Source organism: Taudactylus pleione, unplaced genomic scaffold, assembly GCF_031769625.1.
Source record: "Taudactylus pleione unplaced genomic scaffold, aTauple2 ptg000540l, whole genome shotgun sequence".
NCBI lineage: Eukaryota > Metazoa > Chordata > Amphibia > Anura > Myobatrachidae > Taudactylus > Taudactylus pleione.
Genome location: NW_028284942.1, coordinates 1,056,283 through 1,075,061, shown reverse-complemented (window position 1 = coordinate 1,075,061; position 18,779 = coordinate 1,056,283). Strand labels below are relative to the sequence as shown.

The following is an 18,779-nucleotide window of genomic DNA, read 5'->3' as shown; positions in this document are numbered from 1 at the left end:
TACTACTAATGGGGGCACTACAAAGGGGGGGACTGCAAAGGGGGGAATACAACTACTGGGGGCACTGCAAAGGGGGGGAATACTACTACTGGGGGCACTACAAAGGGGGGGGACTACTACTGGGGGCACTACAAGGGGGGGACTATTACTGGGGGCACAACTGGAGGCCTGCATAAGGGTGTTCTCTCCTGTGGCACATGGGAGCACTGCATATGGGCACTACGACAGGGGGCTGCCCTAATCTTTACTTTTACCTTACATTAATCCCAAATGGACCCGCCTCCTCCCTGGAACACTTGGGGGGGCGCCGTAGCACGCATATTCTTCGGACACCCTGCCTACACGCTACTCCTCTGCCAGGGCCGCCTGCATGCATTTGCCCCCCAGGCTAAAAGTTGCCTGCCAGCCCCTGATGCAGTGTAACGGGTACGAGGACCTGTGTATAATGCGGTGTAACGGGTACGAGGACCTGTGTATGATGCGGTGTAACGGGTACGAGGACCTGTGTATGATGCGGTGTAACAGGTACGAGGACCTGTGTATGATGCTGTGTAACGGGTACGAGGACCTGTGTATGATGCTGTGTAACGGGTACGAGGACCTGTGTATGATGCTGTGTAATGGGTACGAGGACCTGTGTATGATCCGGTGTAACGTGTACGAGGACCTGTGTGTAATGTGGTGTAATGGGTACGAGGACCTGTGTATGATGCGGTGTAACGGGTACGAGGACCTGTGTTTGATGCGGTGTAACGGGTACTAGGACCTGTGTATAATGTGGTGTAATGGGTACGAGGACCTGTGTATCATGCGGTGTAACGGGTACGAGGACCTGTGTATAATGTGGTGTAACGGGTATGAGGACCTGTGTATAATGTGATGTAATGGGTACGAGGAGCTGTGTATTTTTTTTTAATAATAGTTTTTATTGAAAGTTTAATACAAAGAAATGGGGATACAGAAGGAAAAAGAAGGGAAAAAGGGTAAGCCAGACATATTGCACATCACAATATAAATCAAATCGATCTTGGTCCTTGTACATATAATTGATATTAAACATTTTAGGACAAGAAAAATGTTTTATAAAACACTTCGCAACATATATCAGACAAAATACTAAATAATCAGTTAATGGAGCTACCACGGATCTGCGTGAGGTGAACAGAGAACACCGAGATCAACCGGAACACTATAAATGGTGGAATGGCCTTGTTTTTCCCTATATTCTCCCCATTTAAACCATTTCATATGGATGGAATTGACGGAGGAGGAGTATTTCTCACCCGTTGTTTCAAAAACAAAATGCTTATGGATCTTGTTTTCTATGATTGTGATGTTGGGGAGAGAGGCTGTCTTCCACCCCTGAGCAATTGTAGCTTTTGTAGCAATCAGCACATGACCCATAATATATCTCTCGCCACGTGATAATTCCCCAGGATAAAAGTGGAATAAGGCAACTAGAGGCTCCGCCTGAATAGTTACACCAACTATTTTACTAATCATAAAAAATACCGCATTCCACAAGGGGCGAAGTAGAGGACAGGACCAAAAGACATGAAAGATGTCTCCTACCAAACCACAACCTCTCCAGCAATATTGAGAGACAGAGGGTCAGATCTTATGCTGCCTTTCAGGAGTAAAATAAGCTCTCTGAAGTAATTTGTAATACGTTTCTGAATGGCTGATACATTTGGATATAGTAAAACTGGAACGAAAAATAATATTCCAGTCCTCATCAGAAAGGTTCACAGCCAGATCCCTCTCCCATTTAAGCTGACACGGAAGTTTCCCTTTTTTTTTTAACATTATCTGATACTGATACCACCAAGATATACCACCTGTGTGATTAGAGGCTCGTATACGAGTCAGCAGTAGCAATGGGAAGGCAGGTTTTTTAAGTGGAGAAGGGAGGTGACTGTGCAACTAATGTCTCAGCTGTAAATATTTATGAAAGTCCTGCCTCGTTAAACCAAATTGTGTTTGAAGGGACACAAAAGGAGCCAAGTCCTCCCCTGCGAATACATCCCCCAAAGAAGAGAGGCCCGCCTTCGCCCAGGAACCTAAGTGCATATCAGGGATCAAATTGGCTATTGATCAGAGAGACAGATTAGGAGAAGGCAGGGAAATCTCCTCATCTAAGGAAACACAGGTATGCCAACATACTATTGTAGTCTGTACTGCTTTACAGAATCCCGGTCTGAAGGAGATTTCAGAAGAGGGCAGCCAGAATAGATCAGGAAGGGGAAAGGGATGCATAAGTTCCCTTTCAATAATTACCCAGGGTTTGGGAGAGTCTATTATGAACCAGTCCCTTGCCTGGCTAAGTATACACGCTGAATGGTATCTCTCCAAGTCTGGGAAGGCCACTCCGCCTGTCTCCTTAGAGAGGGAGAGGGTATTTCTCGCTATTCTGGGTTGATTCCCCTTCCAAATATATTTAGTGAGTATTTGGTAAAATTTGTTACATATGGATTTAGATAGGGGTCTAGTAATGGTCCGAAATAAATACATTAGTTTAGGGAGAAGCACCATTTTTGCAGCCGCAATCCTTCCTAGCCAGGACACCTCATGTAGCATCCATTCTTTTGTTAAAGTTTCATAAGCTTTCAAGAGGGGCCCAAAATTACATTCAATAAGATCATGGTCTCTAGCTAAATGCACCCCCAAATATTTGAGGGACCTAGATTTCCATGTATATCTATGCGTCTCCTGTAGTTTCTCCAAAATTACAGTTGGGATGTTAAGAGGGAGGGCTTCTGTCTTTGCTGTGTTGAGTTTGTAAAAGGACACTGCTGTGTATTGATCCAAGATGGCATGCAATGCTGGAAGGGACTCTTCTGGGTGGAGTAAACACAATAAAATATCATCTGCGAATAAGTTTATTTTATGGGAGAAGCCTCCGAGCAAGGGACCATGTATGGATTTGAGGGTTCTGATCGTCTCCGCCAGAGGCTCAATGGCAAGCGCAAAGATGAGTGGCGAAAGTGGGCACCCCTGACGTGTGCCGTTGGTTATGTCAAATTTGTCAGATAGACAACCGTTTACAAATACCTTCGCAGAAGGGCAAGTATATAGGGCCGAAATGGAATCTAAAATACCTCCCTGGAAACCGAAACTGTGTAAAACCTTCATCAAATAACCCCAGTGCAGGCAGTCAAGCACCTTTTCGGCATCAAGCGATAGGATCAACAAAGGCTCCTTACGGTAGTCATAATATTCTATAATATTGAGAACTGTACGTGTATTGTCTGGGGCCTGCCTATGCATCACAAATCCGACTTGATCCGGTTTAATGAGAACCGGCAACAGTTGAGACAGGCGACTAGCAATCACTTTGGCAAACAACTTGACATCTGTGTTCAGCAAAGCAATAGGTCGGTAATTAGCTACAGCATTAGGGCCTTTGCCGGGTTTTGGTATGGCAATTATACGTGCCTCCAGCATTTCTTCAGGGAATTGCTTAGATTCCGTTGCTTCACCGAACACAGACAACAAAACCGGAGCCAGCTCAGCTTTAAATGTTTTGTAAAAATTGGCAGAATAGCCGTCCGGACCTGGAGCCTTATCTGATTGCATTTTACTAATGGCTACATCTATTTCCTCCAGAGTCCAAGGAGTGCTAAGGGACAGACAAGCCTCAGAAGACAATTTCGGGAGAGAAAGCCCACTCAAGAATTGCTCAATAAGGGCTGCCGTTGGTTGGGCAGTATTGGGGTCATCTTTGAGGTTATAAAGTTGCGCATAATAGGTTGCAAAAGCATTAGCTATCTTTACAGGGTCCGATACCTTAGCCCCATGGTGATTGCAGATTCTCTGTATCTGACCCCTAGCCCTTCGTCCACGTAATTTACTAGCCAACAGTCGACTTGCTCGATTACCAAATACATAGATAAATTTTTGATTTAATCTGGCAATATTACGCTGTACTTCTCTAAATGAGAAGACATTCACCCTTTCTCAAGCATTGAGGAGTTGTTTATATAATATTTTATTAGAGGGGTCTGCTTTATGAGCTTCTTCAATTTGCGCTGCCTCAACTTCCGCTTTCTCATACTGTTGTTTATATTCTCTCTTAAGCCGAGCCGCAACTTGAATTGCTGAACCTCTAATAACTGCCTTCAATGAGCACCAAAAGTTAAAAATGGAAGTTTCTTCCGGCTTATTGGTACTAAGAAAAATAGAAATAGCCTCCTGAACTGCTTTTATGAGCCTCCGGCTGAGTCAACAGGTGATTACCTAGTCTCCACGGGCCCGGGACTACTCTCCAATTCCCTATATCCCATTTAACAAAAAGGGGGGAGTGGTCTGACCAAGTCATGGGAACAATATTGATACTACTAATAGAGGATAAGGTCCATCTATCACATAGGGCCAAGTCCTATGGACATTCGAATAAAAGGAATAATCTCTTACTGTAGGGTGTTTTGCTCTCCAGGCATCAAACAACCCGTGCTCTACTAAAAGCTGCTGGAAACCCTTTGAAAACTCCTGTGGTCTATTTTAACGGGAAGTTGTTGAATGGGATCTATCCATGGTTGGATCCAGGATCATATTAAAGTCTCCGAGGAGCAATAATGCTCCCTTAGAGTGTTTTTGTAAAGTCAAACAGAATTTTCTACAGAAGGCCAATTGCCCTGTATTTGGAACATAACATGAGACAATAGTAACTTCAACATTATCTAGTAGTCCCACTAGAATTAGATACCTTCCCTGAGGGTCTGCATATTTTGAGGTTAGTGTAAATGCGCAATGTTGGGAAATAAGGATGGCTACTCCTGCTTTCTTTTGAGGCCCATTAGTTGTGTAGCAATGAGGGAATCTGACGTCATTAAATCTTGGAGGGGCAGACTGCTGAAAATGCGTCTCCTGAATCGCAACAATTGTGGGCTTTAACCTTAGAAAAATACTGCAGTGCTAAATTTCTTTTTTGGGGAGAGTTCAATCCTTTCGCATTGATTGATAATAAATTAACCATATCTATACAAACAAGGTGTAAAATACTGTGCAGTGACCAACATCAAAATAACAATCCTGGGATTGCAAATCTGGCTGGGGAAAAGAGAAACACATGATAGGGTAACATAGATAAAAAAGAAAAGAAAAAGGAAAAAAAAAACAGCAGACATTAGAAGGGGTATAAGAGAACATAAACGACCCCACTTGGAGCCAACAAGAGTCGTGTAAAAAACTACGACTCTTAGGAATTTGTGATTGGGGGGTAGTAGCCTATCCCCGTCACCCATAAACGAAACAGTTAATTAACACTATAAATAAACCAAGCATATAACCATATCTCTAAATACAAACGAGATCACTCAGACAATGCAATTATGTGAAAGAGATAGCTTGTAGTTTCAGCCTCCCCCCCGAATTTACGGGGAAGGGGCAGGAAACATTACCCCTAAATAAACAGTACCCAAGTGTAACCCCCTAGGAGAACATGGCCATACAAAACTTGGTAACATATAAAAAAAACGTATCCAGAGATACATACAAAAATTTAAATAAGTAACTGGTCTACTTGTAAATGAAACATATACTAGAAATCGAGTAAAATAATACAGTGAAAATGCATTATTGCCACTCTGAATAAACTAAGACATTCAAAATACTCACAAAACTTTCTCAGACTATATATAGTAGCATACAGCAGAAAGAAAATTATAATGTGTACTTATGCTTGAAATCCCGCCATAGATCAGTCTTTCTGCAGGTTTTGATTGGATGAAGAATCAAAAGAATTTCCAGCAATGTTCCACCTAGATAGGGTTTTCCACCCTTCATCCAGGTTTGTAATTATGACTGTGGAACCATCACGTGACACTAGGAGTTTGGTAGGAAAACCCCATCGATAAAGTATATTAGCTCTCCTGAGGGCACTAGTAATTGGATAGAAGGAGCATCTCTTTGCCAATGTTGCTTGAGAGAGATCACCAAATAATTGGAGGCCTTTCAAAGCTGCTGCTGATTCCTCTGAAGGTCTAGCTGCCTTCAATAATGCCTCCTTCATATGAAAGAAATGCATCCGCATTAATACATCCCTAGATGCACCCTCCGGAGCACTTCTGGCTTTTGGGAGTCGATGAATGCGATCAATAAGAAGGTCATCTGATCGCGCTTCAGGCAGGAGCTTCCAAAATAAATTCAACGTAAATTCGTGGAGACCACTATGGGGAACAGTTTCAGGAACTCCTCGGAGTTTAATATTGTTGCGTCTCGATCTGTCCTCCAAATCTCCGACTTTCTCCCGAAGAGCAGTAATTTCAGTTTGGAGAGACTCATGCTGAACTATGAGGTCATTGTGTGACCCGACTACCTCCTCCATTTTATTTTCAAGGTTATTTGTTCGATCACCGAGGTCGTCAATTGACTGTTGACAAGCTTGAAGAGTGGCACGAAATTCCGCAGCAACCTCTACTTTAAATTGTGAGAGGAGTAGTTTCATGGTGCTGACCGTGAGAGAGTCACAATCTTTAGGGGAACTCGGTGCAGAATCGGTATGAGTGGGGGAGGAACTTGCATTAGATGGAGTAGTCAATTTAGTTTTCTGGGAAGCCAACATCTCCATCCCGATAGCTTTAACAGTTTGAGGAAAGGGTTTGAAAAAGGCTATTTTTGAGACAGATTTAGAGACATTAACTTTTTTCGGGCCCAAAGTAAAATCCAGCGTAATCTCTCACGATAAAAAAAATAAATAAAGAAAAATAAAGTGAATAAAAATGGGTATCACGTGAATGTATGTTCCACTTAACTCAGAAAAGTGTTAGGCCATTGAGATATCAGGGTGACAGGACAGAGAATTTAATCATCAGGCATAGAGAACTGCATCAGTGTGCCATGTAATATACGTTTCAGCCACCAGAGGGAGCTCACACCTCATACAAGCTCTGTTTCTATGGAGAATATTGCAGAAAAAAAAAACAAGATGGCGTCGTCCCGGAGCACCGGAGCTCAGCGTCCCCCACACTGTGGTCTTGATATGGGGAACTCCCAACAACTTAGGTAAGTCCCCAGGGTACCTTTAGATATGTGTCTGTTGCCCTTGAGCTTGAAGGCAGCAGGTGGACACTCGCGGCAGTGCAGCTATGCAGCTATGGAAGTCGGAGGGCCTCTCAAATCTAGGTCCCGGCTTCAGGGTGGAAGGTAGGCCGCAGCACTCGGGGAGGCAGGGAAGGTCACCCAGGCACCGCAGACACCTCAGTTGGCCACTCTCAGGGTGAGAGACGCAGGGGAAATTAAATATTTGGCAGTAAGATGCCTTTAAACTGAGCAGTAGGCAGTTTTAGAGAAGGGCTATCAGGAGCTCTTGAGCCATACTTCCGTCCCTGATGGCTGCCAGGCCACGCCCCCATTTTCTGTGGTGTTCTAACAAAGAGTATGACCCTAAGATATTCAAGGTATCCAGGATACTTGGGTTTCTCCAGGCAGGATTAGACTTAGGTCTTCGCCTGGCTACCTTAAGAGTCCAGGTTTCGGCTTTGACTGGTTTCAGCACAAGATTGCTCCTCTGCCAGATGTTAGAACATTCATGCAGGGGGTACTGCGGCTGCAACCTCCTTTCCTCCCACCGGTGGCACTGTGGGATTTGTCTTTTGTTCTCAGGGCTCTGCAGACGTATCCCTTTGAACCCCTGGATAAGGTGGACTTGAGATGGTTGACGGCGAAGATGCTGTTTCTCCTAGCTATTTCTTCAGCTCGCAGAGTCTCTGACTTGGCAGCTCTGTCATGTCGCTCTCCATATTTGGTGTTCCATCCAAATAGAGCTGTCCTCCATACCAAGGCAGGTTACCTTCCAAAGGTGGTTTCTTATTTTGATATTAATGAGGAAATTGTAGTCTCAGCCTTTAAGTCTTCTGAGTTATCTTCAGGTGAGGCTTCCCTTGATGTGGTTCTAGCCCTCCGTAATATGTGGATCGGACCAAATTCATCAGGAAGTCGGTTGCACTCTTTGTGTTATATGGTTTTCACAAAAGAGGTTGGCCAGCAAACAAACAAACCTTGTCTCGCTGGCTTCGTATGACCATCTCGCAGGTCTATACTCTGGCTGATCTCCCTGTTCCTAATAAGGTGACAGCCCATTCCACTCGGTCTGTCAGACTATTGTGGGCGGTAAGACAGGGAGCCCCTGCTGAACAACTCTGCAAGGCAGCCACCTGGTCTTCCGTGAGCATGTTCATAAAGTTCTATGCTTTTGATATGTATGCCTCCCAGGATGCTTCCTTTGGGTGGTGGATTCTCCTTTCTGCTCAGGAGCATCCCCACCCTTAGGGGTACTGCTTTAGGACTTCCCAAGGTAGTTCCTGTGGACCCTATGGAGCCCAAAGAAAAAATATAGAATTATGGTATAACATACCTTTTGATGATTCTTTTTCTTCAAGGTCCACAGGACACCCACCCTGATACACCTGGCCTCAGATGGACCTGTTCTTAAACTTTGTATCACAGATTCCCTCTTCACTTGTTAAGTGTTTTCTGGTGATGAAAAAGAATTATCAAAAGGTATGTTATACCATAATTCTATATTTATTCCTAGTGTATCTCTCCTGTTCCATAATCCCTCCTAGCTTCAGTTTGTCATCCTTCCTTGCAATCAATGTTTTTTCATAATTCTCTATGTTGTTATTCACCTGTGTTACTCTCTCTCTCTCTCTTTTAAATTCTGGATAGGTTTCGTATGTTTTATATAGGCTATGTACTTATTCTATTTCCCCATGAAGGGGATTTACTTTTTTCTTCCTATATTGTATAATCTATTTCATCAAACTTTTTGAACAAGAGTCCAGTATACAATTCCACTCCTCCGTAGACTTAGTATCCTCACTAAAAGTAGAAGACTTCAAAATTCTTAATTATCTGGGTATCAGGTCACCCTCAAGATATTTCTGCAGAGTGACCTGATCCCACCAATGTCTAATCTCAGCTAGGCACATATGCTAAAATTTATTGAACAATCTGTGCATATCCGACACATCATTTAAACTTTCCTCTCTAGATTTTGCACTAGTGCCTTTAAGGTATAAATTCCTCCTCTACATTCTATTTGTAAAGCACTTTATCCTCCTTTGGCTAGGAATGAGTAATGAAAAAATTTACTTTTGGATAATGTATGGAACGTATGATGCCCTAATATATATGTCTGTGTGAGCCAGACAATACATGAAGCTTGTTGTATAGATTTATGAAAACTTCAACGCACACATTCATGCAGCCCAAATCAGAACGAGGCATGAATTATGAAATTAATGAGCATGGGCGTACCTAGCCAAAACAGGATAAAGGGCAGTATGGAAAGTGGGCTGATACCTTCCGATGGAGCCACTGACATGACAGTAGGTGGGGAAACACGTTAAGGATTAAACAGCTCGGCATTACGAAGTTGCAAGCCGGAGTTCTTCGTTACATACATACCCTCTGGGTATAGCTGAGTTCTGTGATAGCTGCCAGCAGCTGGGAGGAAATAAATCATGCTCACACAAAGATGGGAGATGGGTTAGAATGAGAGCAGGAAAGCTTTAGTAAAGAAGTGGGTTTTGAGAGTCTGTGTGACACTTTGGAGAGAGGTTGAGAGTTCCAGCAGTGGGGAGCAGCACAGGCAAAGTCTTGGAGGCAGGAGTTGGAGGATATAATGAGTTGAGAGGAGCCAGGCATTGTCAGAGGCAAGTGGGTGATGGTAGAGTGGAGGGAGATGCAGTTGAAGATGTAGAGGAACACGATTGGGTGAGGGCTTTATAGGTGAGCGAGGAGTTAGATTTGGGTTCTGAAAGTGATGGGGAGCCAGTGTAGGACCTTTGGGAGAGTGGAGGTAGAAGCAGTAGTTTGGAGAAGATGACACTGGCAGCAGCAGCATTGAGGACAAATTTAGTGGAGAGATATGGGTGTTGAGAAAACCACACAGGAGGAGGTTACAGTAGTCCAGTCTAGAGATGAACAGTGAGTTGATAAAGGTTTAAGTTGCCTCCAGTATGCATGAGAGTCTGATCCTTGAGATTTCAAAGGTGGAAGCGGCAAGACTGGGAGAGGGACTGAATGTAGGAATTGAAATAGAGGGCAGAGATAAGGATATTTTCAAGACATCGGACTTATGAGATTGAAGAGATGGTGAGGTTGTTGATGGATAGTAAAATTGAGAGAGATGAGGGGACTCCAAATGGTGGGAAGATGATCAGCTCAGTCTTAGATATGTTAAGTTTGAGAAAGCACTGAGACATCCAAGAAAATTTGCTCTCCAATGTAAACAGTTATTTCTGTTCTCATACATTTGTTTCTTGTAGATGGACACACAAGCAGGAATACCGTGGAGAGAGATCTCATTGTGTCGCCAGATTTTAAAATAGAAGATAAGAACATCAGACAAGATTCTCCAGGAGAAAACCCCATTACCCTAAATATACATCCAGCACTTCACAGTGCAGATATGTCATATGGTCCCTCTAATCATGAGGAACATTCTCCTATTAATTCAGATCTTGCTACACACAGTACAGCTCATAAAGGTGATACACTATTATCTTGTTCTGAATCTGGTAAAAGTTCTATACGTCAGTCAGTTAATGTTACACATCAGAGACGTCAAACAGGCGAGAGGCCATTTCCATGCTCTGAGTGTCAGAAATGTTTTGCATATAAATCTCAGTTGGTTAGACATCAGAGACATCACACAGGTGAGAAGCCTTTTCAATGCTCTGAGTGTGGGAAATGTTTTACACACAATTCAGATCTTGTTTCACATCAGAAATATTACACAGGTGAGAATCTATTTCCATGTTTTGAGTGTGGGAAATGTTTTACCAAAAAAACATATCTTGTTATACATCAGAGACATCACAAAGGTGAAAATCTATTTCCATGCTCTGAGTGTGGGAAATGTTTTACACAGAAATCACATCTTGTTGTACATGAGAGATTTCACACAGGTGAGAAACCATTTCCATGCTCTGAGTGTGGGAAATGTTTTACATTGAAATCAGCTTTAGTTACACATCAGAGAAGTCACACAGGTGAGAAACCATTTCCATGCTCTGAGTGTGGGAAATGTTTTAAACAGAAATCATATCTTGTTAGACATAAGAGAAGTCACACAGGTGAGAAACCATTTCCATGCTCTGAGTGTGGGAAATGTTTTATACAGAAATCAGATCTTGTTATACATAAGAGAAGTCACACAGGTGAGAATCTATTACCATGCTCTGAGTGTGGGAAATGTTATAGACAGAAATCACATCTTATTATACATCAGAGAACTCACACAGGTGAGAAACCATTTCCATGCTCTGAGTGTGGGAAATGTTTTACACAGAAATCATATCTTGTTAGACATAAGAGAAGTCACACAGGTGAGAATCTATTACCATGCTCTGAGTGTGGGAAATGTTATAGACAGAAATCACATCTTGTTAAACATATGAGACGTCACACAGGTGAGAGACCATTTCCATGCTCTGAGTGTGGGAAATGTTTTACACAGAAATCAGCTTTAGTTACACATCAGAGAAGTCACACAGGTGAGAGACCATTTCCATGCTCTGAGTGTGGGAAACATCATACACAGAAATCAGATCTTATTAAACATCAGAGAAGTCACACAGGTGAGAAACCATTTTCTTGCTCTGAGTGTGGAAAATGTTATACACAGAAATCACATCTTGTTATACATCAGAGATGTCACACAGGTGAGAAACCATTTCCATGCTCTGAGTGTGGGAAATGTTTTACACAGAAATCAGATCTTGTTACACATATAAGACGTCACACAGGTGAGACAATTTCCATGCTCTGAGTGTGGGAAATGTCATACACAGAAATCAGATCTTATTAAACATCAGAGAAGTCACATAGGTGAGAAACCATTTTCTTGCTCTGAGTGTGGGAAATGTTTTCATTTCCACACACCCACATGTGCTTTTTTCACAGAAAGCACATCTTATTGCGCATCATAAAATACATCAAATATCCATGACCTGATGGGTATTAATTAGGTTTGCAGCAATACTGGCTTATACAACAAGGGAATAGGGGAAGGGAAATGCTTCTGCACAAGTATAGTAGGAATTATAAATTCAGATGTCGCATATTTGTCTAACTACTGTATCTCCATAATAACTCAGGGGGTGTGACCAATGACAACCATTGTAATTGTATACCAACAGACGAAAACAAGTTTTATAATGTTGCATAAAGATTATTTTATAACATAACTTTTATTATTTTACAATAAAATGTTAAACATTGTCAGTGAAATCTGAATAAGAATAAAGTAACAACTAAATTGTGTAAATATTGTGAATTAAAGAAAGAAATGTGATTAACACCAGGTGTGTCGCTGTATATTATTTATATGCTTATTCCTATATTGGCTTCTAGTAAATTTATAGTCAATGAGCAACATTTGCTGGTAATCCTAATATGTGTGTTGGTGACGGATTAACAGCAACCGTTTCCCCAGAGAGCTAATAAATAAATAAATTGGTTCCACTAATAGTAACATCCTATAGTATTGTGTGCTCAACAACCAATGTCCCAGTAACGTATGACCTGTCAGTATATAAATTGATCTGTATTATCTAGGGCCTCATAATAGTACAGTTTAAGACGTTCATCTGTACATCAGATGTCTAAGCCTATCTGGTTACTACCAATTGGTGCCGGTTATCATACATGTAGTTCCTACAGGAATGGCAAAACCTCACAGGGCTGTTTTATATGATCTATTACACATCTATTATATGAGATAAATTGCCCAAACAGAATAAAATAGTTGTCTTTATGGACATCAGTTACGGCAATAAGCGCTGATTATCTTGTCTAAACAGTTTCATTATGGACTTTTGGTATATACATATCACACTATTACACATCAAACTATATGCTCTTGGAGTGACTATAGGGGGTATACACATATCACACTATTACACATCACACTATATGCTCTTGGAGTGACTATAGGGGTATACACATATCACACTAATACACATCACACTATATGCTCTTGGAGTGACTATAGGGGGTATACACATATCACACTATTACACATCACACTATATGCTCTTGGAGTGACTATAGGGGGTATACAAATCACACTATATGATCTTGGAGTGACTATAGGGAGTATACACATCACACTATTACACATCACACTATATGCTTTTGGAGTGACTATAGGGGGTGTACACATATCACACTGTTACACATCACACAATATGCTCTTGGAGTGACTATAGGGGGTATACACATATCACTATATGCTCTTGGAGTGACTAGGGGGTATACACACCACAGTATATGCTCTTGAAGTGACTATTGGGGGTATACGCACATCATACTATATGCTCTTGGAGTGACTATAGGGGGTACTGTATACACATATCACACTATTACACATAGCACACTAGAGGCTCTTGGAGTGACTATAGGGGGTATACACGTATCATGCTATATGCTCTTGGAGTGACTATAGGGGGTATACACATATCACACTATTACAGTATATGCTCTTGGAGTGACTAGGGGGTATACACACCACAGTATATGCTCTTGAAGTGACTATTGGGGGTATACGCACATCACACACTATATGCTCTTGGAGTGACAATAGGGGCTACTGTATACACATATCACACTATTACACATAGCACACTAGAGGCTCATGGAGTGACTATAGGAGGTATACACATATCACACTATATGCTCTTGGAGTGACTATAGGGGGTATACACACATCACAACAAAAAATGATTGTGCCACAAGGTGGCGCTGGATATACATAAAAAATGACCTAGGTAATATAAGAAAGATACTTAATCCTTTTCAAAGAAATGGATTCGCTCTGACCTCTTAAAGTTCAGAAATTCCTGACTGCCTCCATATGGAAAAAAATACATAACACAAAAAGGTTCTATTAATGTTAATATTAGCAATGTTTTTATCATGTATCAATCTGATGTTATAAAGTTATAATATTTTTATCTAGATGTTTTTGATGTTAGCGTACCAAAACTCACATGCTCACATCTAGGTATCTTTATCCTCCCACCCTATGGGTTCACAAAAAATTCACTCGATGGATAAAGGGTTTTCAAAGGAAGATTAATATATAGCGTACCCTACTCACATTCAGTGTACGCTGCAACAACTCAAAGGTTTCTTTATGTGTAACTCAATCATTCAACTTGTCACCATACATATTCCATCCTCATAAAAAATGGGAAGAATGATGTGTGTAACCAATCATATAATTTAATGGACAAGTAAGAGAAAAACTGTCAGGACTGCGACTATTTCAGTACATAAAGATAGATTACTTTTGCCAAAGTTCCATTGTGGTCATTGGAGGAGCTATCCTGCTTGCTGGCGTTCTTCACATACAAGGGATAGAGAGTTAAAGTGATCATCTGTTTTCAAGGTGTTGTCACGTTGTGGGATTCCTAGATTGCTTATTATTTCAAACCTGATTCCATTTGGGTCACATGTTCTGAACTTCCTATGGATCACAGACGTCTAGTATAAAGCCTATTACTAACTGTGTCTCAGTGTCTGTGCAACGTTACTTTCAGGTCTTTCTTGGACTCCTGACAGATCCCTGCTATGCCTGTGGTTTGCTGTGGTCTTTGCTATATCTCTGCCCGTGTTCCGGTTAAACTCCTGATGCCGGCTACCAGCCGCACTACAGAGTTCAGCATCGCCATCGCCTAAGTATTGTTTTCTGCTCCATTGCTGTGGTTCTACTCTCTGCTGCATTATTTACTTTGCCTGTTGTCTTCTACTTTCGTGTACATTGCACTCACCTTTGTTACAGTTGTCAACTGAACCATTACAGTTATCATCGCTGGACCTTTAGTACATCGCGTGGCTCAACCCCGCTCCAGATTCTAGTCACACTGCAGGGCTCAACCCTGTTCTGGAGCCTCACCGCATCACAGGGCTCAACCCTGTTCCAGAGCCTCATCGCATCCCAGGGCTCAACCCTGTTCTGGAGCCTCACCGCATTACAGGGCTCAACCCTGTTCCGGAGCCTCACCGCATCACAGGGCTCAACCCTGTTCCGGAGCCTCACTGCATCACAGGGCTCAACCCTGCTCTGACCTTTACCGCATCACAGGGCTCAACCCTGCACTGACCTTCACTGCATCACAGGGCTCAACCCTGTTCCGGATCTTCATCGCTTCACAGGGCTCAACCCCGCTCCAAACTTCACTGCATCACAGGGCTCAACCCTGTTCCGGATTTTCATCGCATCACAGGGCTCAACCCTGCTCTGATCTTCACTATGTCTCAGGGCTCAACCCTGTTCCAGATCTACATTACTCTGCAGGGCTCAACTCTGCTCTGGATTTTCATCACTACAGGATCTAACCCTGGTAAAGGTCCTCTATGCCATCCTGAGGTGTTAGCCTCATATTGGACTCAGGGTTTCCCTACCACATTAGTTCTTGTGCGTCAAAGACTTTATATATATATATATGGGGGCTTACTCCTATATTAATTACTGCATATGTGAACTCCTGTGTTGTTGAGACTTTATGTGAAACGTTGCTATATATTTTTGCCTATGAATAAATTCTATTTACTTTTATTCCGTGCTACTGAGATTTCATGAAAAAGTAATCCCTAAGGCCACCCCAGTTTATAGTGCCCAGTAAGCCTGACTCCTTCCAGGAGTCTCAAGTGTCGGCAGCCGTAACAGTTTGCACAGACCTAAAAATGAATCCGGATCTGGAACAGGCTACTGGGGTACAGGTGCATCAGGGTTTGACCGCCCGTCTGGAAGTACAGGAAAATACTCAAGTTCAAGTTTTGCAATGTTTACAGGATCTTTCCACACATCTTGACAAACTTAAGATTCCTGTTACAAGTACATTAGGGGTTTCTGCTCCTCACCTACGCTTACCGACTCCTACCTCTTATGATGGTAATCCAAAAACATGTAGAGGATTTCTCAATCAATGTGAGATTCATTTTGAATTATTACCCAAAAGTTTTACCACCTCTCATGTTAAAGTGGCTTATATTATGTCATTATTGTCTGGTGCTGCTCTCGAGTGGGCCTCTCCTTTATGGGAGAGAAATGATGCCTTAATTACCAAGCTTTTGTTTCTACTTTTAAAAGGATATTTGACAAACCTGGAAGATCAGTGGCCGCGTCTGTGGACATTTTACGAGTAAAGCAGGGAACATCTCCAGTTGGTTAGTATGTGGTTCGTTTTCAAACTATAGCCGCAGAACGTAAGTGGAACAATGAGGCATTAAGAGCAGCATATTGGAATGGTCTCTCTGAGAAACTTAAAGAGGAGTTGGTGACTCGGGATCTTCCTGAGAATTTGGATGAGTTAATTTAATTGACTATTAAAATTGATTTGCGTATGCGAGAACAAGGGGTTCAGAGGAGTCACACGGAGTAATCTAAAAGTTCTCTTCCCCAGTCTTGCTCTTTTCATGGTACATCTGATGAGCCTATGCAAATTAATAAAGCTAAATTGTCTGAAGTGGAGAAGCAACGTAGGAGGTATTCTAATTTGTGCTTGTATTGTGCATCCTCAAAACATTTTTTGGCAAAATGTCCAATAAGGCCAGGAAACGGTCATCAAAAGTTTCCCCCAAGAAGGATTGTTTAATCTCTGTGAGCATTCCTGATTTTGGTTCTTTGTGTCAAGAGTTTTCTGCATTGCTAGATTCTGGAGCAGCTGGCAATTTTATTTCATTGTCTTTGGTTCAAAAATTGCAAATTCCTGTTGTCAAAATAACCCGTTCTTTTTCCCTTTCTGCAGTATATGGGACTAGAATTTCTAATGGATATGTTACGCATCAAACAAAGTCTATGAAGTTGAAGGTAGGAGCTTTGCATGAAGAAAGTTTAGAGTTTTTGGTATTACCTATTTCTATGTATGATATAGCTCTTGGTTTACCATGGTTAACTCTTCATAACCCTCATATTGATTGGACTTGTTCTCAAATTCTTTCTTGGAGTCCCAAAAAGAAATTAAATTATTTGATTCCATTACAGAGTTGTTTGACAGAGTTATGGGTTCTCGACTGTTTGCTAAACTTGATCTAAGGGGAGCTTACAACATGATCAGAGTTAAAGAAGGTGATGAGTGGAAAACTGCATTTAATATGTGAGATGGCCATTATGAGAACCTCGTCATGCCTTTTGGTTTATGTAATGCTCCTGCGGTGTTCCAGGAGTTTGTGAATTAAATTTTCTGAGATATACTTTATCAGTTTATTATTGTTTATCTTCATGATATTTTTATTTTTTCCAGGAATCTTTCTGATCATCGTACCCATGTCATAGAGGTATTAAGTCGTCTTCGAGCTAATAAGCTTTATGGTAAGATCTCCAAGTGTATTTTTGAAGTTCTGGTTATACCCTTTTTGGGGTATATCATCTCTGGTTCCGAGCTTCAGATGGACCCTGAGAAGTTAAAGGCTATTCAAGATTGGATTTTGCCCACTTCATTAAAGTCTATTTAGAGATTTTTAGGCTTTGCCAATTATTATAGAAAGTTTATCAAAGCGTTTTCAACAATTGTAGCTCCAATTATTGCTATGACAAAAAAAGGGGCTAATCCCAAAGTGTGGTCCCCAGAGGCATTGGATGCCTTACAGATTCTTAAAGATGCATTTTCTGCGGCCCCTATTCTAGTTCAACCTGATGTTGAGAAACCATTTATGCTGGAAGTGGATGCCTCCACTTAAGGAGTTGGGGCTATTTTGTCCCAAGTGGCTGCAGATGGGAGAACAATGTCTTGTGGATTCTTTTCACAAAAGTTTTCCAGTGCTGAGAGTAATTACTCCATTGGGGACCAAGAATTGTTAGCTATTAAGTTAGCATTGGAGGAATGGAGATATTTATTAGAAGGCGCAAAGCATCCCATTACTATTTTTACAGATCATAAGAATTTGTTGTATTTGAAGACTGCCCATTGTCTGAACCCACGACAGGCTCGTTGGACACTCTTCTTTTCTCATTTTGATTTTGTCCTCAGGTATCATCCAGGTTCGTTGAATAAAAAGGAAGATGCACTTTCCCGCTCAATGTTGGAAGAGAAAGAACAAAATGAGGATCAAAGGTACCCTATAATAAACCCTCTGGCCTTTTCTTCAACTTCCATCTCTCCTGATCCTCCTCCTGGGAAGTGATAACCGCGAGGTGTTTTGGATATTATTTTTAAACCTTACTTATTATAAGAAGAAATGGAATAATTCACACCAATACCAACTTTAAAATAAATGACAATGTTTTACTCTAAAAGCAAATGAATTCTACATGTATTATGGTATTAATGACAAAGCAGACTTACAACATAAATAACAACAAGTACAGCAACAGTGAGAAAATGATTATGTGCAATGCCTAGCAGAGATACACAAGGTGACAGCCAGCCCTGTTTATACTTACAGCCCAGCGCCCCGCCACTCTCACGACCTACGTTCTCTCCTGCTCAGCCCGACTGACTGACCCCTCCCCTTTTTAATCAATCTTTTATACTTTTTTCTCTCTGCTACTGACATATTCTAAAATGGCGAATATTAATTAATTAATTCAATATTCATGCGCACTAAACATTTCACTGATAATATGTTTTAATCATAACAAAACCTATAATCTCCTTTCTATGTTCTCAAAATACTGGTGACCGCATGTAGGCCAAGGCTGTCCTGATTAGCTCCCTTTAGACAGATCTGAGACCTACTGTCTTCTAGTCTGTTAGTATTAAACTAACCCATGATTCTGTCTTGGCTAGTAAAGAAATAGTTTTCCACAGTTCTGATTTATACCTATT

The 18,779-nt window shown here is 41.5% G+C and overlaps 1 protein-coding gene across 1 annotated transcript in view; it reads left to right on the top strand.

Moving 5' to 3' along the window:
* The window catches only part of LOC148500910 (uncharacterized), a 542,640-nt gene that overhangs the window by 261,920 nt on the left and 261,941 nt on the right, over window positions 1-18,779 (top strand). Inside the window, 2 exon segments of the mRNA XM_088451185.1 lie at window positions 10,716-11,333; window positions 11,418-11,744. Of these exon segments, the coding sequence (XP_088307311.1) occupies window positions 10,716-11,333; window positions 11,418-11,744 (945 nt within the window).